Source organism: Aotus nancymaae, unplaced genomic scaffold (assembly GCF_030222135.1).
Source record: "Aotus nancymaae isolate 86718 unplaced genomic scaffold, 86718_ANA_hifiasm-v0.15.2.pri h1tg000036l, whole genome shotgun sequence".
In the NCBI taxonomy this organism is placed as follows: domain Eukaryota; kingdom Metazoa; phylum Chordata; class Mammalia; order Primates; family Aotidae; genus Aotus; species Aotus nancymaae.
Genome location: NW_026988450.1, coordinates 86,090,423 through 86,115,191, shown reverse-complemented (window position 1 = coordinate 86,115,191; position 24,769 = coordinate 86,090,423). Strand labels below are relative to the sequence as shown.

The window sequence follows — 24,769 nt, the reverse complement described above, 5'->3', positions numbered from 1 at the left end:
AAATGCCTTTACCACACTGAGCCTCAGTGTCCTCGTGTATAAATGCAGAACAGTGTTTCCTAACTCATAGCTTTACCCACATTAAATAAAAGAGCACATGTATTATGTGTAATATTGTTATACATAATAGTGTATGTATAATGATAGTTTATTGCCTTCCAAATAATAACTCTTCTGTAAATGTTAGCTTCTTATATTATATTTCTACTAGTTTGCAAAACTGCTTCCTGGTCATGAGAAAATAACCCTTGAATGGAGATAATGACTCTAATTGAGATAAGGCAGAATAAAGGAAAATCATATGTGTGTGTGTGTGTGTGTGTGACGTGTGTGTGTGTGATGTGTGTGAATGTGTGTGTATGTGTGTGGGATGTGTGTGAGTGTGTGTGAGTGTGTGTGTGATGTGTGTGTATGTGTGTGGGATGTGTGTGTGGGATGTGTGTGAGTGTGTGTGAGTGTGTGTGTGAGTGTGTGAGTGTGTATGTGTGATGTGTGTGTGAGTGTGTGTGGGATTGTGTGGGGATGTGTGTGTGAGTGTGTGTGAGAGTGTGTGGGGGGATATGTGTGTGTGTGTATGTGGGGGGTGTGTATGTGTGTGTGTCTTTGAAGGGAGAGGCAGGAAGTCAACAGCCAATTATGAAATAAATGTTTAGAAAAGGCAGTGACTTCATTCTGGAATATCTTGCAAATAAGATTCATTGAAGCTTTGTAAAGTCATAGTCCAGCTCAATTGAGCCAGAGCTTATCCAGGCCAATGATTTCTCTCCCAGTTCCTAAGGAATTGCAGAGTTAAAAACTGGAGTTTGCATTGAATTTTCATTGCCTAGGCAAATGAGTGTTCAGAAGCTAGCTTGGAAGCTTACTTTGCCGGTCTCCCTTCCTAGTGACAAGAGGCTGGGCTGTATTGCTTTCCTTGGCTTGAAGCTAGGTTCATGATTATGCAAAACAAAGCCAGGAAAGGAAGTTATTTATAGTACTTGGATTCAGCAAAATGTTAACTTTTAAATACTTTTTTTAAATAACAAATTTTACACCCTGGAGACCTAAAGATAAATTCCATCTGTATATCTCTTTATGAATTATGCTTAACCAGGAAGACATTTCCAAAGAGATCTTTGGATAAGAGATTTCCATCTCAGGAAGATGAGGATATTCTTGCAAAGAAACAAAAACCAAAAAAGGTGGTGATTAGGAAAGAGCTTTATTTATTCCTCAAAGATGCGTTGATACTTTCTATGTAGCAGACACTATTTCTGGAGGAGGGGATTGAGAATGAATTAAGACTAGTCTTTCTCTTAATCATACACAGATTACTATGGACACTATGTGAGAAAATAGCCAGGGGCTTTAAGCCACAGGCCAGATCGGTGTCAGTGAATACTGTGAGTAGTGGCAGATGCAACAGCGATTACCTGATTCAGTTTCTAAATGCCGGCCCAGCACTCCCAAGTCCAGGGTATTTTTTGGTTTGGGTTTGGGTTTTTTGTTTTTTGTTTTTTTTTTTTTGGAAGGGGGGTTCTTTTCTTTTTTTTAGAAGCTGAAAACCCATAATACAAATATGAAATTGCCTGAATTTTAAATGTTTGCAATTTTTTCAAAACATTTTCAAAAATACTATGGGGACTAAATACGACACATGAGAGACACATCAGCAGACAATACCTGGCTCACAGGCCTCAAGGCTGTAACAGCCCTTCCAAAATTGTAGTAGGCCCAGTTAAATACGAAGATAGACAAGGCGCAACCTGTTGTGGTTACAGACGAAAGGGCTCCATCCTGCCTGTGAATGAGGAGAGGCCAGATCCTACCACGGGTGTGCAGAACTGACTTGGGTTGACCTCTGAGTAGAGGTGGTGGCATGATCTGGTATTTAGCAAGTAACTCCCCCTCGAGTTGGGGGTGATGTGAGAAAAGGAGAACTAGGGGTACCATCTTCCAGGTATATGTGAGAAGCTGGCAGGAAAAATAAAGATTCCTGTGTTTAAAAAGTATATATTTTTTTCTTAAAGCAAAGGATAAAGGGGTCCGTGGGTAGGACATAAAATGCCAGTGTCTTAAAGTGTAGATGGTTAAATACAATGGATTTCAAGACAGAAATGAAGAAGCTGCTTTCTTAGGAAGCTGAGACACCTGAAGAAGTGACTAATTCCCCAAACATCAGCTTCCTCCTCTGCACACGTGGCAATGGTGCCCGCCCTGAGAGGATGCCGAGGGTTAGAGATGACACTGCTCTGACTTACTCCCTTTGCTAGCCAAGTGGAATTTCACTGTGAGCTCACTGCTCCCTCCTTCCCAACGCAGGTGCTACAGAATACTTCACTCTTGCCCCAAATGGGATTCCAGATCAAATCCAAATGAGACTCTCGCAAGTCCTGAATAAGGAAATATGTTTAGCATTTTTTTTTTTCAAATTGGCTTTTCCCAAACCGGCTATGTAAGTTCCTTCAATTTTCTTTTTGTGAAATACTCCCAGATAGCCTGTTCACCTGGAACTCTGTGGAACATGCATGGAAATTCTGCTTTAAGCATAAATGGCACTGATTTTCGGACAAGATAGTGTTACTCTACTTTGGGAAACAGACCAGCTAAGTATTTCATATGGACAAGATTTGACTCCTGAAGTCCATTCAACTTTGTTTCTTTTGCAGGTGGAAGATGCGCTGAGTGAAGTAGATTTTCAACTCAAGGTGGATCTGCACTTCACGGACAGTGAACAGCAGTGAGTGTCATGGAAATTATTGCATTGTACTAGCACCATGCTCTCCTCCTCCTTTCCCCACTCCTGGGATAGCCTCATAGCTGTGAACCTCAGAAGTTCTCTCAGACAAGCATCTCCTGACAAGCTGCAATGTCCCTTACTCAGGGGTGCAGGCTAAGAAAGTCTGTGTGGTCATTTCAAACCACGTGCATTTTAGGCAGGCAGCTCAAATGCATACACAGACGTCTAATATACACAGAAATCTCATAACTTATTGGCTTTATTAACTGGCACCTTCTCATGACTGACACCTTCACACGTCTTACAATGTGATATTAATTGGGGGTTTTAGATTAACGACTGTATGAGGCTACAAATGGCAAATCCCCTTCTGAGTCAAAGGAGATTCTTCCAGGATTCTGAATCTTTGTGCTACATATCTGTTACTGTGTTTCAGCTCTGAAACATGAAACTCCACTTACGTAAAACCTGCTCTTTAAATAAGCAGGAGGCAACTTTCTTCCTTCTCATAACTGCTTCCTTTCAGCTTGATCTGTGGCCTTTTCTTCCTACCCTGGCTGAACTGTCAGGATAAGCGGGGATATTTCAGGTAATAAGTAAATCATCCTTTTTTAGGTAAGAAAAGTGCAGTGAAGTGTAACATCAGAACTCTAAACCTCACCCATTGTATAACTTCTTTCTGTTGCTTCCTTCCTCTACTTCACCTCCAGATCCAGACTTTCCTAGGAGAGGAAACTTCCAATGTAGGAAAGGGGCATGATGGGGGGCTTCATATCGCCGCTTTCTTCCCCACTGCGGTTTGCAGGCTTTGCAGGGTCAGATACGGTAAGGAGGGAGACAGTGAAGGAAAGGGGAGGGATTCATTTGTAAGTAGGATCATCATATGGTAAACCCTGAATTGCCCTTAGGATGTTCTTGTGAATTCCTTAGAGATATGCTCCTTAGGTACTGCTGACCAGACTCTCACCCAGCCCCATCCCTGCAGTTATCTGATGTAGTCATGCCTCACAAGAGGCCGGGTGACTCATTCCTTGCAGGAAGCTTTTGGGGTGGACACTTTCCCAAAGCACACACATCTGGCCCATGGGAAATGGACACAGACACTTTAACCCCCATTCCACATATGTGGGAGCCTCCTCTGTAAAGTCTGCTTACTCTTCTTTAGACCAATCCCACCACCCTCAGCTTCTTTCCTGATGGCCTTTGCAGAATGAGTTGAGCATCAGAAACAGCATTCACACTGTTCTAGGGGACACAGGGCAGTCTCCCTTGAAGACCTCCTCCCTTGGCTTAGGCAAAGGGAGGAAAACTCCTTCTGCCTCCATCCTGTTAGCAGAATCTCAGCACATACTGACCACCATTTGCATATTAAAGTCAATTCTCACTTCTGGTCTGTGTAACCTCTCCAGCAAATGTTTTCCCTTTCCCTTCGGAGAATGGGGAATGGGGAAGCCGATGAGCCAATGCTGGCAGAACTGTACCCGCCATCCTTTCAAAGTTCAGAATTGGCCAGGGGTTGTGGCTCATGCCTGTCATCCCAGCACTTTGGCAGGCTGAGGTGAAAAGATTGCTTGAGCCCAAGAGTTCAAGCTTACAGTGCATCATGATTGCACCACTGCACTCCAGCCTGGGTAACAGAGTAAGACCCTTTCTCAAAAAAAAAAAAAAAAAAAAAAAGGTCATTATTTCTTCTCAGAACTTCTTCCCCTTCCTCAAGGACTGTCCTATCTCTGAAATATGTCTAATCCATTATGAGACTGTTCATAACATGAGGAGTTGAGTCCGAGGGGATTTGAACTAAAGATGGATGGATGTCAACTGAAGTGTCAGGGAATTGATCATGTCTGGGCATTGAGAAGGGACATCCGCTGATGTGTAACCTGTCTTGCCTGGTCCCTGGGCTGGTAGGAGTATCTGCCCATGATCCTGCCACAGTCTGGGTTCAACTTCACAGATGCCTCCCTTTTGTCTCTATCTGGACCGCAGCCCTGTGACTGCCTGCTTTTCTCACCACATCTGCTTTCTCCTTAGCAGCGTAGTGCAGAGACGAGGAATCCTACCTGCTTCACCCCATTACCAGGACTTGTTCCAACACCATACTAAACTCAGAAGCCGTAAGAGTGGCTGGCCTTCGTCCTAAGCTACACACTCAGAAGTAAAGCCCTGCCTTTACTGTGCTCCTATTTTTGCCTAACCATCTGGGGTTGCTGTCATTAATGCCTCCAGTAACCCAGCCCTACTCCATCACTATGTTCTACTTCATTCTGAGACATTCATTCATAGCTCTGTGGTAGACATTTCCACTTCATCACAGAACCCTGCTGCTAACTCCAAGCTCAGCCTAGAAATCAGCCTCCAACCTGCCCTCCATGTGATAAGCCATAATATACACAGTAAATGAGACCTTCTGTTCAGCAAAACAGTAGTTAATGGAGAGCCTGTATACAGGAGATTGGTTTAATCAAAGTGTATAACCCTCAGCAACCTAGACTCTGTACTCATCAACTCTAAAACATTGGGGGAACTCCCCACACTTGCATAAATCTCAGTAGCTTCACTTATAAGATCGATATCACTATAGAATACGTAGCTCATAGGTCTGTTTGATGATTAAGAGAGACAATATGTGTAACAGGCCAAGTGCGCAACCTGCTGAATAAATGTCTTCTTCCTCTTTATGGCTTCCTAGGTGGAAGTGAGGCCAGGTTTCAATGTGTTCCTTCCGCTCCCAAGCACTCAATAATAATCAGAGCAAGGGTTTTCATGAAATATGATTAGCTACAAGGAACAGGAAGCCAGAGGCTGGGGAAGATTAAAAATGCCACATTTTTTAATTTTCATAAATTGAGTTTAAGGATGGCAAGGCATCTGTGGCATATCCTGGGGTGGACATTAGGCTCTGAAACATGACCATGTCATCTGCCTTCTTTAGCCTCATGTAGGCCTGGATGGGAAGAAAATGGAGAAGCCGAGCCTCTCGTGTCAGGGACAGAAGAACTTATGTCTAATGGCTCTCAATGCAGGTAGGAGGATTCTGGCCCTTGGAGACATGTGACCATGCCCAGAGACGTGTTCGGTTGTCACAGCTGGGTAGGATGGTTGAGAGGAGATGTGAGCACGTTAAAGGCTGGGCTCCGCTTCTGAGTTTATGGATCCGGAAGAAGGCCAACCTCTCCTAGGACCTCAGAACAAGTCCCAGGAGTGGTGTGAAGCAGACAGGATTGCCACACTTCGATACTGTCATCTAGTGAGTCAAGGCCAGAGATGCTGCTGCACATTGTGTAGTGTACAATCAGCACCACCCCTCCCACCACAAGAAAGCACTATGCAGTCCCCAAAGTCAATGTTGTAAGCTGGCCTAGGAAACGCTGCTTTATTCTGACCTCATATTTGTACTTGTTATTCTGCAAAGACCCATAAGAACCTGTTTGCACAGGGCTGGGGAGCTCACTCCATGTCATAGCCCATTCTGTCCTGAACAGTTCTGCTGATCGGGAAATTCTTCTTCAGGGAACAATTCATCCATGTGCATCTGTCCTCAGTTGACTTCAGTTTTATTTTTTGTGGCCACCCAGACAAATCCCAAGTCTGGATATCAGTTCAGATAAGAAAACTTCTTGGCCGGGCATGGTGGCTCACACCTGTAATCCCAGCACTTTGGTAGGCCAAGGCAGGAGGATCACTTGAGTTTGAGACCAGCCTGACCAACATGGTGACACCACGTATCTACTAAAAAATACAAAAATTAGCTGGGCATGGTGGCACACACTTGTAATCCCAGCTACTTGGGAGGCTGAGGTAGGAGGATTGCTTGAACCCAGGAGGCAGAGGTTGCAGTGAGCTGAGATTGTGTCACTGCACTCCAGCCTGGCAGCCTGGGTGACAGAGTGAGAGTCCATCTCGAAAAAATTAAAAAAAACCTTTGTTTATGTCATCTCCAGGTTGAAGACCAGGGCTCTTTCTGTGTGGGCTTTTTGTTTGTTTGTTTAATTTTTTTGTTTGCTTTAGTTTCCTTATAAGAACTCAGATGTTCTCCTATCAGTGAAATGAAGTTTATCACCATCATGTCAGAGGTTGGAGACCTCCCTGCACCACCACCAGGAACTAAGTTTTATCTCCATGTTGAATATGTCTATTTCAGAGCACAGGAGAACTACCACCTCTTCATTCTTAATTCTTTACTCTTACTAACGTGGCTTAAATTCTTGTTAACATTTTTGACATCCTTGCTGCACTGATATGTATTTAATCTCCTGTTGTTCAAGCCCTAGGGATATATCTGCTATTCATAGGAACCTGTGTCTGACTGGATTCAAAGAAATATTGAGCGATAACTCAGAAACAGCTCTGAATCAGGAAGACCCGGTCCAAGAGGACATTTTTGCCTTGTGACTTTAATTAACTCGTGTTGGCTTTACTTCCTTTTCTACAGACAGAATAATGCCAGTAAATATTTCCTATGATTGAGAAAAGCACCATGTTCAGTTTATAATAAGCTCCCAATAAATTGTAGTCAGAATTAAAATGAATATAAATATTAACACCTTGCTGAGATTGATGGAGTGGACCCTTCATCCTCTCCCCATCAGGTTTCTTTCTGGTACAAGGGGACCATTATTTATATTCAATCTATTGCGTCGCCCTGAGCTCCAGTGATTTAGCTGGCTCTTTCACTTGGCCTTCATTTGCACACAAGCAACAGGGGTCTCAAGGAAGCAAAGCCCATGGTGCTGCATCTGGAGAGGCTGCTCCCTTCATCCCACCCTTTCCATGCTTAATTTCCTTATCTATGGATGGAGGACAAGCATTTCCTCACTGCTCTCGTGAAAGATGCCCTTTCCAGGTTTCCCTTGTGATCTGCTTCAGAGAAATTTGCACAGCCCAAATGACTGGTTCTCAGGGTTTGAGATTAGTGCTGGGTCCTCCTGGGAGCTAACATGGCTCCAGGTTTTATTTAGGTAACAGGCAATCTTCTTTTTATCACCAAAGATGCTGTTGGGCCTTGCGTGCCAGTTGGTTTCATCTCTTAGACTCAGATACATGTCAGTTACAAAATCCTGGAGCAGACGTTGGGGAATCCTTGATGAAACTAGTCAGACTATTTAACCATTGTGCTTTGGGGGTCATTCATTCTTTTGTTTGTTCAGTCAGTCAGTTGTTCATTTTAATACTTATTTATATTCTCAATATGTGCCAGATACTAGGCTAGGTGTTGGGAATGTAAAGATGCATTAGTCGTAGTCCCTGGCCTTAAGAGGTAGGAATCTATTAGAAAACACAGGCTCACACAGTCAGTGCAGCATTATGAGGAGAGCACTGGACATCTGGACATCTGTGGGGAAAATGAAAAAAGAAGTGGGAAAAGCAGGCTTTAGTGTTGAAGAGAGTCTCGAAAAGCTAGTCTGGGTTTCTTATTCATCACTGACAGGTGAGCTTGATGTCCCTGACAGTGGAGCATGTCACCAGATCTGTTGTGTAGCAGCTGTGTGATATCTAGTGATACCTCTGAGCCCTGGTTTCCTCATCTGCCAATGATGAAAAAAATGATTTCTACCAGAGAGAGCATCTGCAGGATTGAATAAGATGATGTATACACGGTGCTTGGCTCATGGAGAGGCTTAATAGAGATCTGCTTGGGTGACAGCAGGGGCAACCCACCACTTCTCACATGTGCTCACATGCTTGCCTTCTAGGTTGAGGGATGTGGCCGGGGCAGCGATGGTCAGCAGCCGCACACTTGGCCTGCACTTCCACCCCCGGAATGGTCTGCACCACCAGGTCCCCGTCATGTTCGACTATTTCCACCTGTCTGTGATCTCAGTGACCGTCCATGCTTCCCTGGTGTCTCTGCAGCAGCCTTTGATCAGGTATGAAGTTCGGAGACAGCCCTGATTTGTGGGAACTTCCTTCCATCTCAGGTGTGGTGGAGGGGCAGGGAGTTTCCCAGGAGAGATCAGCACAGGCAAGGGAGTTTCTCTAAGACTGTAGGTTTAAGCTTTGAGCCTCACTGAGGAGCATGGGAAAGAGGAAGGAGGGGGTCCCACGGGGAGACTGGTGTGGGATCCAGAAGTTGAAAACCTGCAAATGTCTGATGCCAGGAAGACTTGGAGTCTGGCTTCACATTTTTCTGACTGTGCCTTCTTTGAGAAATCACCTAATGTTCCTGAGCCACATAATCATCTCTACAACAGGAACACTAATGCACATCCCGTCTATGTCAGACTTCAGTCAATCTCAAATGAAGATGGTGCCAGGCACATGGTAGGGGCTTAGTTTTCTTTTTCTCCCCCAAGTGGTTATTTGTTCAAATGCAGACAGTCCATTCATATGGGTTTTTTTGTTTGTTTTTTTGTTTGTTTGCTTCTTTTTGAGACAGAGTCTCGCCCGTGTTGCCCAGGCTGGAGTGCAATGGTGCAATCTTGGCTCACTGCACCCTCCAGTTCCTGGGCTCAAACAATTCTGCCTCAGCCTCCCGAGTAGCTGGGATTACAGGCACATGCCACCATGCCCAGCTAATTTTTGTATTTTTTAGTACAGACAGAGTTTCACCATGTTGGCCAGGCTGGTCTTAAACTCCTGACCTCAGGCGATCCACCCTCCTCGGCCTCTCAAAGTGGTGGAATTACAGGCGTGCGTCACCACGCCCAGCCCATTCATATGGTTTGATTCTTTCCTTCAGTGAATTTTTCCAGAACGTGTTGAAGATCCTGCAAAGCACTGAGGTTATATGAATGACCTAAGTGGAAGCATAGAACTGACAGCAGCTAGCACATTGTACTGTGCTCACCTGTCTTTCTACTTACTCCCAGCATGGCCAGATAGGTGCATCATATCATTTCAAAACATTACACATGGGCAAAAGTTGCATGCGTGCAATGTTTATGCATAGAATGTTGCAGCATGGAGTTTCTGATAGGGATCTTTCCTAATTTCCCTTTTATGAATGGCTTCTCAGTGCTGAGAGTTTTAGTGCATATGCAGGAGACTTGAATTTTCACTACGTTTGCTGTTTCTGTCCTGAAGGCCTCGTTCTCTGCTGGGGTCAGAGAGTAGGAAATGAGTTACCCAATCTGAGCCATGAAACATGACCAGGAACTGCTGCCCCCAGAGGTGGGATCCAGTGACCACACCCATCTGCTGGGTTCCTATCCTGGCTCCATTATTCTTTTATTCAATGGGTATTTACTGGGGGCCTGCTGTGCTCTAGGAAAAGTGTAAGGGAATATGCAGTACCTCCTACTATGGAATATAATGATACTTTGGAATAGATGTTTTCCTCAATGGGTTCACAGTCCAAAGAAGTGGACCCATTTGCATATAAGAAATTATAATATGGTAAATGCTGTTGTGGTAGAGTTTGGTAGAAAATATTACAAGATTCATAGTCATAGGAACAAAGGACAGCAGACTTGACCTTGGGAAGCGACAGGAGGCGTAGAATCCAGAAAGCAGCAAAGAATACTATCATCATGTGAAGAATATTCCCAAAGGATATTCCCTAGCTTGTAACACACTGCAAGGCTTAGCAAATCACATCCTCAAGGCAGAATTAAGGGATGATCTGTCTGCCCTCCGCGAGGTAAGGCTAGCGAGGTCGGGTTCTGGGATTAGCAGGCTGTCACTGCCGAAGATGAGGCAATAGAAGGTGACAGACAGCCTGGGGTAGGAAAGGCAGAGCTTCCTGCAAGGCTTTCTAGGGCCCTGGGATCAAATTGTTCTTCATCAACTGGAGTCAAGACCACCTTACTGTCTAGCCCTACCACTTACTTTTTAGAGATCCTTGGATAAGTCACCTAATTTTTCTAGCGCCTGTTTCAACATATAAGTAAATGAATTAGTCAAATTAATTTTCATTTATTATTATTATTATTATTTTAGACAGGGTCTTACTCTGTGTGTCACCCAGGCTGGAGTACAGTGACATAAATTCGACTTACTGCAACCTCTGCCACCTGGGTTCAAGTGAACTTCCTGCCTCAGCCCCCCAAGTAGCTGGGACTACAGGCAGATGCCACCATGCCTGGCTAATTTTTGTAATTTTGTAGAGATGGGGTTTCACCATGTTGCCTAATCTGGTCTCAAACTCCTGAGGTCAAGCAATTCAACTGCCTCACCCTCCCAAAGTGCTAGAATTACAGGTGTGAGCCACTGCACTCGGCCAAAATTTTTTAAAAATGAGATGCAATACTAACATGACAGGGATGATGAGGGGGTGCAATGGCATGAAGTATATAGTGCTGCACATGGTGAAAACATGCTTGCTTCAACGTGGGTGTCACTAAGCTTTAGCCACTTCTAGAGAGGCTGCGTCTGGAAACTCTGAGATAAATAGATCAAGTCTGGCATCATTAGAGTCTCGGAGTCTGGTAGAAACACACACAGACAGTGAACTCTAATTCAGAGCAATACCTGTTAAACGAGGGGTGTGGGAACCCAGTATAGGGTAGGAATTAAAGGGATGGTTTTTAGGATTAGACAGACCCATGTTGCAGATCGGAGCCCCTGGTTGTTAACTCTGTTAGCTTGAACATGTGAGTTTCAGTTTCAGTACATATCAGAAAGCTTTTAGAAGGATTAAATGAGACTGTACATGTAAAACCCTTGGCCATTCATTCAGTTGATTAATATTTAGCACCTTCCATATTCCAAGCCCTCACCTAGGCCTCATGTGTAGCAGTTAATAAGTCTTTAATGGATGGTATGTAACTTTTAGCTTAGGAAAGAAGCCATTCTGCTTCAGGGACATGAGAGAAATCTTTCCAGAAGAAACAGCCTTTGTGCTACACTGCGAGGATAAGACTGTGAGAGTGAAAAGTGAATTGGGGATGGTAAATTGGAATTATAGTTTAATACAGTAATTAATGGCACATTAAGGAATTGAGAATTTGTTTATTGTTTAAAAAAGAGGCACTGAAGGTTTTGAGCAGGAGAATTACCTGGTACGATCTATGTTTTGTAAAGAGTCCAACAGCGGTGAGTTGGTTAGACTGGAAGTCACATCAGGTTGGAGGCTGGTTTGGTGATGTAAGGTGTTTATGCCAACTGAAAAGTCAGAGAGCAGGTGTATTAGTCTGTTCTCACTCTGCTATGAAGAAATAACTGAGACTGGGTTATGTATAAAGGAATGAGGTTTAACTGACTTGCAGTTCCACAGGGGTGGGGAGGCCTCAGGAAATATTAAATCATGGTGGAGGGGGAAGCAAACATGTCCTTCTTTATGTGGCAGCATCAAGGAGAAATGCTGAGCAAAAGGGGGAAAAGCCCCTTATAAACCATCAGATCTTTTGGGCACTCACTCATTATCACAAGAACAGCATGGAGGTAACTGCCCTCATGATTCAGTTACCTCCCACTGGCTCCCTCCCAATTCAAGACTAGCTTTGGGTGGAAACACAGCCAAGCCATATCATTCCTTTTTGGCTCCTCCCAAATCTCACGTCCTCACAATTCAAAACATGATCATGCCTTTCCAACAATCCCCCAAAGTCTTAATTCATTCCAGCATCAACCCAAAAGTCCAAATCCAAAGTCTCATCTGAGACGAGGCAAGTCCCTTTTGCCTATGAGCCTGCAAAATCGAAAGCAAGTTAGTTATTTCCTAGATACCATGGGGTACAGGCATTTGGTAAATACATCTATTCCAAATGGGAGGAGATGGCCAAAACAAAGGGGTTGCAAGTCCAGTAACTAAGTCTTAAAACTCCAAAATAATCTCCTTTGACTCCATGTCTTACGTCCAGGTCATGCTGATACAAGAGGTGGGCACCCATGGCCTTGGGTAGCTCTGCCCCTTGACTTTGCAGGGCACAGCCTCTCTACCAGCTGCTTTCATGGGCTGGCTTTGAGTGTGGCTTTTTACAGGTGCACAGAGCAAGGTATTGGTGGATCTACCATTCTAGGGTCTGGAATATGGTGGCCCTCTTCTCATAGCTCCATTAGGCAGTAGCCCAGTGGGGACTCTGTGTGGGGGTTCTGACCTTACATTTCCCTTCTGCACTGCCCTAGCAGAGATTCTCCATGAGGGCTCTGCTCCTGCAACAAACTTCTGCCTGGACATCCAGGAGTTTCCATACATCCTCTGAAATCTAGGCAGAGATTCACAAACTTCAATTCTTGACTTCTGTGCACCTGTAGGCTCAACACCAAGTGGAAGATGCCAAGGCTTGAGGCTTGCACCCGCATGCTCAGCTGTACCTTGGCCCCTTTTAGCCACAGCTGGAGCAGCTGGGACACAGGGCACCAAGTCTCTAGGCTGTACACAACAAGGGGGTCTTGGGCCCAGGCCCACAAACCCATTTTTTCCTTCTGCACCTCTGGGCCTGTGATGGAAGGGGCTGCCATGAAGGTCTCTGACATGCCCTGGAGACATTTTCCTCATTTCCTTGGTGATTAGCATTGAGGCTTTCATCACTTATGCAAATTTCTGCAGCAGGCTTGAATTTCTTTCCAGAAAATGGGTTTTACTTTTCTATTGCATATCAGGCTGCAAGTTTTCCAAACTTTTATGTTCTGCTCCCTCTTGAACACTTTGCCATTTGGAAATTTCTTCCACCAGATACCCTAAATCATTCCTCTCAAGTTCAGAATTCCACATATCTCTAGGGCAGGGGCAAAATGTTGCCAATCTCTTTGCTAAAGCATAGCAAGAATTACCTTTATTCCAGTTCCCAAGAAGTTCCTGATCTCCATCTGAAACACCTCAGCCTGGACTTCATTGTCCTTATCACTATCGGCAATTTGGTTAAAGCCATTCAGCATGTCTCTAGGAAGTTTCAAACTCTTCCACATCTTCCTGTCTTCTGAGCCCTCCAATCCTCTAGGAAATTCCAATCTTTCCCACATTTTCCTGTCTTCTTCTGAGCCCTCCAAACTATTCTAACCTCTGCCTGTTACCCAGTTCCAAAGTCACTTCCATGTTTTTTGGGTGTCCGTACAGCAGCACCCTACGCTATTTGGTACCAGTTTACTGTATTAGTCCATTCTTATGCTGCTAGGAAGAAATACCCAAAACTGGGTAATTTAATAAAGAAAAGACGTTTAATTGACTCACAGTTCTGCAGGGCTGAGGTGGCCTCAGGAAACTTAGATTCATGGTGGAAGGAGAAGGAAATATGTCCTTCTTTACATGGTGGCAGCAAGAGAAGTGCTGAACAAATGAAGGAAAGTCCATTATAAAACCATCAGATCTCATGAGAACTCATTCAGTATCAGGAGAACAGCACGGAGGTAACCACCCCCGTGATTCAATTACCTCCCGCTGGGTCCCTCCCACAACATGTGGGTATCATGAAAACTGCAATTCAAGATGAAATTTGGGTGGGGACACAGCGAAACCATATCAGCAGGCTTCACTCTCCTTTTATAATGCGGGCCCTGATACTATTCTAATGAAAATTTGGTTATCTTAGAAGTCTTAATAAAATGTGTAAACTTCTGACAGAAAGAGTCTCTTGCAAGTTTGTCTCTAGCAATCCTGCTGGAGTGAAACACAGATAGAAATTCACAGTAAGGTCTTAAACTTCTCCAGGAATGGGGGTATAAATAGAACTGTCTTCTGTCCTCTGGATTTTGCAGGAAGAACTTTTATCAGTTGCATCACAGCAGCTGGGAACAAAAAGAAACCTTTAAGCTTGTGGGAAATACCTGTCAAGTAGGGCAAGCGCTAGCTTTTCTAGAAAAGCAGTTTTTTGCAGCATCAGTTAAGTCCAATCATCATGAAACGAGTGTGAAATTAACATTTAACCTCCAAAACCCCTTAGCCTTTACTAAAACAAGATGAAGCAAAGAGTCCAATTTTTAACCCCCAAATGAATATAATTGGATTTCACTTGAGGGATTCAGATCCACCAGAAAAGCTAATTAAGACCACCCTTAAGTAAATAACAAGTTATTTGAGTTATTAATTTGCAGTCTATCCAGTGAATGTGCCAGGAGTATCTACATACACACTTCCTACTTTTCTTCTGGAATGTTCCTTCTATCCATCTTTTAGCTAAATTATGGAGTCGCTTCAGCTTGCAATCCAAAACAAATCAGAATAATGATTCTATTTTATTATATGTGTGGCATTAGCAACATAACAGCTCCTAGCATTGATGGAAGCCTTGCGGCTTGCCAGACGCTGTACTGGATGCTGTCCCTGGCTTATCCCCTAGTGGACCCCTACAACCACCAAATGGCTATGGGTCTGTTATCCAACCTTCTGACAGGGGGAAGCAGAGGTAGGGAGATTAAAAACTTGCTTCAGGTCACACAGCCTTGAGGGAGTTGAACCCTGAGAGGCTGACTTTATTGCCTCCTCACTGCTTGAAAGTACTCCAAGGATCATCTCTGGATACATTCTTTTCACCTCGTTTGTCATGTAAATTGCTCTCCTGCACACACTGGCCTGAGTTTTTCTCCATTGTATTACATCTGTTGATTTGTGTTGCTCTCTAGACAAATGTCTTTAAGCTGAAGGCTGTGGCTCAATAATCTTACCACTCTAGCACCTAACCCACTGCCTGGTATATGGTATGGGCCTAATAAATATTTGAGTAAATGAATTAAACAGAAATATAATGCTAAATTTATTTTCCTGTCACTGTTTTAAGCAGGAATCTGTGTCTCTTGGATTAAGTCCTTCCACAAATATTTCTTGAGTACCCATAGTGAAGATGGTGAAGATGATGCCCCCTGCGGCTATTTATTGTCAAGATGCTCTTTGCCATCAGAGACTTTAACTCTTACTGAGGGGCTAAAAGATGCCTAGAAAATAGTATCCACGGCTGGTCACGGTGGCTCAAACCTATAATCCCAGCATTTTGGGAGTCTAAGGCGGGCAGATCATGAGGTCAGGAATTCCAGACCAGCCTGGCCAATATGGTAAAACCCCGTCTCTACTTAAAAAAATACAAAATTAGCTGAGCAAGTGGCCTGCACCTGTAGTCCCAGTTACTCAGGAAGCTGAGGCAGGAGAATTGATTGAACCCAGGAGGCGGAGGTTGCAGTGAGCCAAGATCGCACTACTATACTCCAGCCCGGGCGACAGAGTGAGACTCCATCTGAAAAAAACAAAAACAAAAAAAAAGAAAAAAAGAAAACAGTATCCACAATATGACATAACATTCATTAGAAAATTGAATAGAAGAGATCTAAAAGGATTAATATGAATATAAGTAAAATTTACTGATATATCAATTGATGAAAATCAAATAAAGATAGAGGCAGATGATCACAAACTCAAGTATGATAGATTTGAATAATTATACAGCTTTTCCTAATCTCCTTTGATCCTAAAATTGATCATTGCCATGACAATATGTCCATTAACCTTTACAATGAGTCGCAGAGCTGGGCAGGAACTGCGCATTGTGAGCTGGGCAGGTTACGGTCTTCCCAATAGCATTGACATAGCGAGTGCTTTCTGTCTTGTGACAGTCTTTCTCATCATATTAGACTCTTGTGCGAATCATGGAGGTAGATGTTTTATGCTTTTCCACAGAAGAAAAGAGGTCCAGAAAGGGAGGAAGGGGTGGAAGGAGCAGAGACAGGACTCAGACCTTGTCTGGTCGGAGTCGCTCCCTGAAAATTCTGTGCCCATGCCACCTTCCCCTCTAGTGATATAAGCTTGAAGCTCTGCTTCAGTGTTTCTTACAGGTGTGTTGGCGTTTAGGGTAGGCATTTACTTACACGCATCGTAGGATGTGTATCACCTTTAACTTTCAAGCCTACGTGCCAGTTGCATCCTCTTAATCGTCAAGACATCCAAAAATGTCATATGCAAACACCCCTAGGGGGGTGAACTACTCCTAAATGACTTACCCCAAAGGCTTCACAGGAATACCCCTCAAAGGGGCTGAGTTAATGGCACCATCATTTTCTTTACGTCCTTTTTCATCCTTTCAATTCTCTTTTGTTTAGTTTTACTCGCCCAGGAAGAGGCTCCTGGCTTGGTAAAGGTGGCCCAGACACCGGACAAGAACAGTCTATCATTTCTCTGGAAAACTTGGTTTTTGGAGCTGGATACTGCAAGCCAACTTCCTCAGAGGTAAGGTCTCCGTGGGGCAGTTGCTTCAAAACTGTCAAACTTCACTTTGCAGAGTGTATGTTCTATGAGATCCATGCCGCTTTGAAACATCCCCTTCAGAGATTTTTGCTTATTTGACTCTTCCTTTTACCATCTTCCCACCCCTTCCTTTTACCACTACAACCTCTATCAAACATATTTCTAAGGCCAAGCCCTGGGGTAGATACAGGGAATATGGTCTTCATATGATACTTCTTATTTGTGGTCCCTTGGAAGAGTGCGTATCTCTGGAGGTCAGGAGACTGTGCTGTGAGGGGACCACTCAGACTGTGTAATAACATTCAAAGCTGAGCATCAAAACCATGCCTGGTTTCAAAACCTGGCTCACACTTTCATTTGTGCTGTCTCTGAACATCAGGTTTCCCACCTATAGAGTGGGCTCCCCAATAGCTAATGATCTCGTGGAGTGTTATATGTACCCAATGTTGTAATAAATGTGAAGCTCCTAGTCCAGTACTCAATACTCACTAGCTGCTCAGTAAATACGCATATCCTGTCCTTCCCCTTGTTCTTTTGTCCCAGGAAACATCCCTTATTCCTTGTGATGTGCAGAGGTTCAGCCACACAGGGTATGACTCTGAGCAGATTTTTCCTGAGCCAGTATGTGCTGTGTATTCATTAGCAGCCTACTCACAAATAACCAGCCTTATTTTTCAGGGTTCTCCAGAGAAACAGGACCAATACAGCCAATAGGATACACACACACACACACACACACACACACACACACGAAGAGATTTATCATAAGCAATTGACTGACATGATTTTGGAGACTGAGAAGCCCTCAGATATTCAGTCAGCAAGCTGGAGACCCAAGAGAGCAGATGGTATAGTTCCAGTCCAAGGCTAAAGGCCTCAGAACCAGGAAAGCTAGTGATATAAGATCTATTCCAAATCTAAGTCCAAAGGCAGGAGAAAACTGATGTCCCAGATCAAAGACATTAAATAAGAGAGACACAGATTTGTCTCACTCAGCCTTTTTGTCCTATTGCAGCCCTCAATGACTGGATGAGGCCCATTCATGTTGGAGAGGGCTATCTGCTTTATTCAGTTGACCAGTTCATCCAGACATACCCTCACAGGCTTGCCCAGAATGTTTGACCAAACATCTGGGCACCTTGTGGCCCAATCAAGTTGACACGTAAAAGTAACCATCACACTAATAGTAACCATCACTACTAATTTCTGAGTAGCTCATAATATGAGTGTAATAAACTCTTCAGGCCTAGTCAGCCCCCCAAAAGAGGTTCTCTGTCCTCCTATACAATCAGGCTCTGTGCACAGACTATTCAGAATATTAGGTAATGCACTCAGCTGGCTATCCTCTGATGTCATCTTTGCTAGCTCTGAGGCCCAGCCATGAGGTCTGGCTGCAAAAGCTGCCCAAGGCATATCTTCGTCTGGTCCAAGCTGCTGTGTCACGTGTTCTTATAGTCCAGAGAAGCAAAGAAAAGAGTTGCCAAGACCCTGCTGATGGGACCTGAAGCCAGACTAGGATTCTGTGCCATGGAAGGAGCAGATTTTAGAGCCAAATAAGACCAGTTTGAGGGTAGACTCCCGTGACTGTAGATGCAGGACTTCTGTCAACCACTGAGCTTCTCAGAAGCAGGCATCCTTAGCACTGACACAGGGCCCAGGAGATAGGAACCGAATGAGTAAGAAAGTGAGTAGAAAGCAGTGAGCCCTATGGCATGAGATGTCATTAGACTGTCCCTGCTGCCGGTCCTTTGCTACAGAACCATCCCTAAGGCAGAGCTCCCTTTGGTCGGCTGAAGCCTCTGCTGTGACTACATCACAGTTCAGCTTCTCCCTCTGTCCAGTCTTCCTTCCTTCACCTCCCAACATGGGCTGGCCCCCAGAGTTTCAGTAGAGCCCATGTGGGCACCAAAGAGCTGCAGAGCCAAGGCTGGCCCTCAGAGCCTCAGGAGATCGACTGCCCGAAAATCTTCCACTCAAACTCTGTTTTCCGGGGAATGTGGCCTGGGACATTAGGAAACGTCTGTGGTCACAGATCAATTCAAAACACTTTCAACACTCATCTCCCAAGCCAGAAGCCTTTGCTGAGGCTGCCACAGAAGCATATGAAAATGATTATGAGAGAGTTTCTGTCCAAAGGTACTCTGACATGCAACTCCCTGCACACCCTCCAAGAGTTTGTTCAGATGCCACCACTAATGTGAAAGTTCTCTCTGATTTCCTAAAAGGAAATACCTTCTCTCCAAGTCTCTAGGCATTTCTGTCTCTCCACCACTGGGCTCTGAGTGGCTGGGAATAGAAACCACCTCATTCAGCTCCCTATCCCAAGGGCCAGCACCATGCCTGGCATACACAGTGCTCAATAAACGTGTGTGGAATGAATAATTGATACAATTGTGTAAATCACTTCGTGTAGAAAGTTGACACTGAGAAAACAAGAGACTGGGGCCAGACAGACCATTCACTGCTTCGCACAGCAGGAACCAGTAACAATGAGAGGCAGCTGTGGAGTGAGGGGCATCCCCATTGACGTGTGTGTGCCCAGCAGGGCTGCCCCTGGAGACTGCTCAGAATGTTAGACCTGGTGTGGGGTGGGATGGAATGGAGCACATCAGAGACCATTTCAGTCCACTGAACTCTGTTGCAGATGACACATCTGAGCATGGTCCAGCCAAATCTCTGCCTCGGAGACTATTACAGTGTGGTAGGGAGCAGACTCTGGTTTCAAATGCCTGCTATGATAAATGCTGTGTGACTTGGGGGAACTCATTCACTCGTGGAAACTTAGTTTTCTTAACTGTGAAATGGGATCACATCTACCTTCTAGGGAGGATTTCAGAAGTTAATGTGTGTAAAAACATTACAGAAACAGCCGTAGGCACAGGATACAGTGTAGCATTTTCTTTTAATTTCCCTTCTTGGCTATTTTCGGGGATGTGTGTCAAAGCAGACATCCGTCTTTCACCAGAGTCAGATAAAACAGTTTATTTGTGAGTGCTTAGCTTTGAACTTGCTCATGGAGTTTAGCTCAATGGGTTATTTTCAGTACTTGATTCTTTCCCTGTGCATTTTCCATTTGGGTCCCATCCAATTATGCAGATCCAGTGCTGTGCACCCACCCTGTGCCTTCCCACCAGGCACGTGCTGCCAAGCAAAGAATAAAATCCACTCCCTCCACCTCCTCTGGGGGCTATGTATCCAAATCCCTGAGAAGCCCAGCACATTAACAAATAACACTGGAATCTGCACAGATTGCAGCATCAGCTGGAAGGATTAGAGAACAGGTGTTCCCTTCAAAATAAGCCTTTCCTTGCAGAGACATTTGCAGAACTGGAGTTTCATAGCAAAACGGGCTGATTGGCATAAAAAAGTCATGGGGAGGTGAGGGTTGCCGCGACAGGCCATGCTTTTCCTCATTAGCCTCGGCCCCCTCCCCTCGTGGCCTCTGTTCTTCCCTGCTGCACCTTTGACATCTAGACCTTCACGTTTAGAGTTGGTGGAGCAAGTGCTTGTGTTCCCTCTGCATCTGAAACCAGCGGCTTTACGCTAGGGGAATTATTTCCCCTCTTTGACTCATGGCTTATCTGTCAAAGGAGATACTAATGCCTGGCTCACAGGGTTGCTGAGAAGATTAAATGATATAAGCTTATAAAAGCCTTGAGCATACAGCCTGACACAAACATGTCCAATAAAACCTCCTGCTGATATTATTTTTCTGTCATTTATCCACATAATTAAATCAAATGTTACTCCAGCTCCGATGTGGCCTCGTGGTGGAACATTGAGGGAAGAGTCTTCCACGTGGTTTTGCTCAGTGCCAACCTGCCGTGTGACCTTGAGCCAGGCACCTATCCTTTCCGGGTCTCAGTTTCTTAAGTCATAGAGAGATAATTGGATATGATCATCCCGGAGGCCTCTGTTAGCCCTTTCTGTGCTGCTTTTACTGTGATATCCCTGACACTGCCTGGTCCATTGGGAGCAGTTGGCACTTGCTTGATGGGTTAGCTTCTGAAGAGAAACAGAACCAATAGGGTGTATATATGTGTATATGTGTGTGAATGTGTATGTGTGTGTGTATTATATATACACACACATAGAGATTTTAAGAAATTGGGTCACACACACTTGTGGAGGTTGGCAAGTCTAAAGTCTACAGGGTAGGCTGGCAGCCTGGAGACCCAGGGAAGAGTTTCCATCCAAGTCTGAATGCAGTCTGCTGGTAGAATTTCTTTTTCTTTGGGGAAAGTCAGTCTTTTTCTACTAAAACATCTTCAACTGACTGAACAGGACCCACCCATACGAAGGAAGGTTATCTGCTTTACTCAAAGTCTAATGATTTAAATGTTAATTTCCTCTAAAAGATACCTTCACAGAAACATCTATAATGTTGGACCAAATATCTGGGTTTTGTGACCTGGCCAGATTGACACATAAATAGCCATCACAGCTGATGAATACTCAGGCTCTGGCAGGCTGTCGTTAAAGATCAAAGATCCAGACTGGGCACGGTGGCTCACACCTGTCGTCCCAGCACTTTGAGAGGCTGAGGCAGGTGGATCACAAGGTCAGGAGTTCAAGACAAGCCTGGCCAACATGGTGAAACCCCATCTCTACTAAAAATGCAAAAATTAGCCAGGCATGGTGGTGGGCACTTGTAATCCCAGCTACTCAGGAGGCTGAGGCAGGAGAATCACTTGAACCCAGGAGGTGGAGGTTGCAGTGAGCCAAGGTTGTGCTACTTCACTCCAGCCTGAGTTACAGAGTGAGCCTCCATCTCCCCCCACCAAAAAAAACATGATCAAGGATGCAGTTACTGAGTCAGGTGCACCTGTTCTCCCCCAAGGACGGCTGCACACCCCTTTTCTTCTCACTGACATAAGGAGGGCTATTCCATCATCCAAGGGAGGAATGGCAGCCTAGTAGGGAGACAGTCTTTAGGGAGCTTTCTTTGTCTTCAGATCGCCGTTACCTTGGGCAGGGGTTTTAGGACATGTGCTCATTTATTTATCTGTCAGCCATTTATTTAGCCCCTACTGTGCCCTAGGATCTGTGAGCTGCAGGGGCTAAGACAATGAATAAAACTCAGTGCCAACCCTTAATGGATCCTGTGATTCATTTGCCGTGTTGTACATGAAACGAAGGAATAACTAAAACTTACATAAGTCACAAGAGTGTGGAAAGTGTGTTACTGATGGTTTCAAATCACATTTTTGAACATATACTTTGCATCAATATGCTGGTAAGCTGCTTATGTGCCTGGATTCCTTCAATTCACAGAATGGCCCTTTCATATTTCCTTTTACAAATGAGGACACTGAGACAGGGAAAGGTTAAGTCTGTCACTGCAGACACACAGCAAAGCCAGGATCAAGCTGGAGTTTTAAATCAGTGAGTCTAATGCCATCTCCTCATCTCCGTCATTAACCATCAAGTGAATGGTTAACCGAAGAAGACTGTGATATCTTTTGTCCTTCTTTGGGAGGACATAATAATATTCTAGTGTGTATGTGGGTGTGTATGTGTGTTTCTTTGTCAGTTTATTCATTGATAGATGTTTAAGTTGTTTCCATATTTTGACTTTTGTGAATAATGCTTCAATGAACATGTGAGTGCTGATTTCTCTTGGAGATCCCGATTTCAGATATTTTGAATAGACATTCACAAGTGGGACCGTAGACTCTAAGGTCCACCAGAGCACAGTGTGTTTCTATGCCTGGCACTTGACATATGTCCACGAAGCTTTGTTGGGTAAATGCGTGTTGGATGCCATGGAGTCCGAGAACATCTGAATGCAGAAGAACAAAAGCACTTGTAAATAGAGTGTCAGGCATTTGACTTTCCCAACAGACCTGTTTCCAGCATGCACGTTGGGCCTCCCAGTTCCTTGGCTCACCCGAGTCACTCATGTAAGACACAGACATGCATACTTATCATTAAACATGTCATTATGTTGTCTCTGGACGGTGACATCTCTTTGAGCAGAGACACCACCATTGGTTTATTCACTCCTCAAACATTGATCAAGCATTAACTTGATTAACATTTCTAACTTCGCCTGTGAAGATCATAGGTTCCGCCCTGCGGTGGGGAGGATGTTCTGCTGGAGCACCTTTCTCTGAGATGAGTGTGCTGGACAATAAAGTGAAATCCCCCTTCCTTCGTTTTACTTAGAAGATGGTTTCCCAGACAGATGAATGTATGTCATTAAGAGAATGTGCAAGGTTGCCACGCTGAAGCTGTCTTTAAGTCGAATTGCAGAGAATCGTAGAACAGTATTTTCCTCAAAGTGAGTAATGCTCACACTGGACAAGCGCGGGATGTGCTTAGCTTTATAAGGCTCCTTCCATGCCGAGCCTTGTACCATGCCAGCCCCTTCTCCTCTGATGGGAAGTGTCTGGCAGGGCAGGGTGGGAAGGGGAGGGGGAAATTGAGTCACAGAGCTGCCTCTCAGGTAGAAATCTTATTTCTCACTGGTAGGCTCTTCTTTTTATTCTCTCATACCCATTTCTATTGGGTTCTTTGTACTTTACCCTTGCGTGGAATATGCGCTTACTCATTATTGTGAACACACTCGTATTCTTTTCATGAGGATGTAGGGTCACATACGTATAGACATGCATAGTTACCATGTTGTCTCTGGATGGTGACATCTCTTTGAGCAGAGACACTGCCATGGGTTTATTCACTCATCAAACATTAATCAAGCATTAACTCTGTCTCAGGCACTGTGCCAGGGGTTAGTGATGCAGCAATGGAAATGGCATTCTTCACCCCAGCCTAGTGGGGCATCTTCATTTCTAGAGCCCTCGGTGCCCATTAGTTTCTGACACATTGTGTGTGCTCAGTTAATGCTGAATCAATAAATGAGGTGAGAACCCATGGACACAGGGAGGGGAGCATCACACACCGGGGTCTGTTGGGGGTGACTAGGGGAGGGGCAGTGGGGGGTAGGGAGGTTGGGGAGGGATAACATGGGGAGAAATGCCAGATATATGTGATGGGGGGATGGAGGCAGCAAATCACATTGCCGTGTATGTACCTATGCAACAATCCTGCATGATCTGCACACGTACCCCAGAACCTAAAGTACAATAAAAATATATGTATTAAAAAGAAAATAAAATAAATGAGGTGAGGAGATAGACTTATATCTTCTTCTGTCTACAGTGAGTGGCCACAGTAGATGTAGCCAGTAGACACAGTGGCCACAGTGACTAGGGAATACAGAACTTTTCAGGACCAAAGGAATATTCTGATTTCTGTTAAAATCAGAAAAAAATAAGGAATGTGATCCAGTCTGAATTATATTCACCTTTATACAAACAGGTGCAAAAGTATAATTTTAAATACTTGTTTTATGGATGAAGGAGGCCCACGAACGCAAAGGTGTCTGGGGCCCACTAAAGTCATAATTCAGCTCTGAGAGTAATTATTATCATTCCTCATGATTGTCTCCTGATCATAGACATAGAAAAGTTGAGCCCAGTGGGCCTAGATGACTTCGCCAAGGTTTGAAGATGTTAACCTGAAACCCAGTCCTCTCTGGCCCCAAGCTTTGGTAACACTCATTGCGGCCGCATGTCTGCCTGCACGTGAAGTGTGCCACAAAAGCATCTGTACACTGATGAAGGAGCTGAATACAAGAGGTGCCACTGTGTGACATTTGTGACTATTATATGCTGAAGTTCAACTACCTAGAGAGGGACAAAAGTTACCAGAAAAAATGTCTTTCAGGTTCATCTCTGTGGTTACATGTGGCAGGATTTCCTTCTTTATTAAGGCAGAATAAGATTCCAGTGTATATGTGAATATAGATATGTTTTTCTTTCTTTTTTTTTTTTTATTTGATGGAGTCTCACTCTATCATCAAGCTGGAGTGCAGTGGTGCGATCTTGGCTCACTGCAACCTCCGCCTCTCGGATTCAAGTGATTCTCCTGCCTCAGCCTCACAAGTAGCTGGGACTACAGGCGTTCACCACCACACCCAGCTAATTTTTTGTGTGTAT

At 44.4% G+C, this 24,769-nt stretch overlaps 1 protein-coding gene across 2 annotated transcripts in view; it reads left to right on the top strand.

Annotated features, from left to right (window-relative positions):
• Positions 1-24,769, top strand: part of FAM135B (family with sequence similarity 135 member B) — a 347,663-nt gene that overhangs the window by 223,559 nt on the left and 99,335 nt on the right. For both annotated transcript variants that reach the window (XM_064384625.1, XM_012461173.3), the window contains exons 5-7: positions 2,649-2,719; positions 8,413-8,586; positions 16,622-16,748. In XM_064384625.1, the coding sequence (XP_064240695.1) occupies positions 2,649-2,719; positions 8,413-8,586; positions 16,622-16,748 (372 nt within the window). The remainder of the gene's footprint in view (positions 1-2,648; positions 2,720-8,412; positions 8,587-16,621; positions 16,749-24,769) is intronic.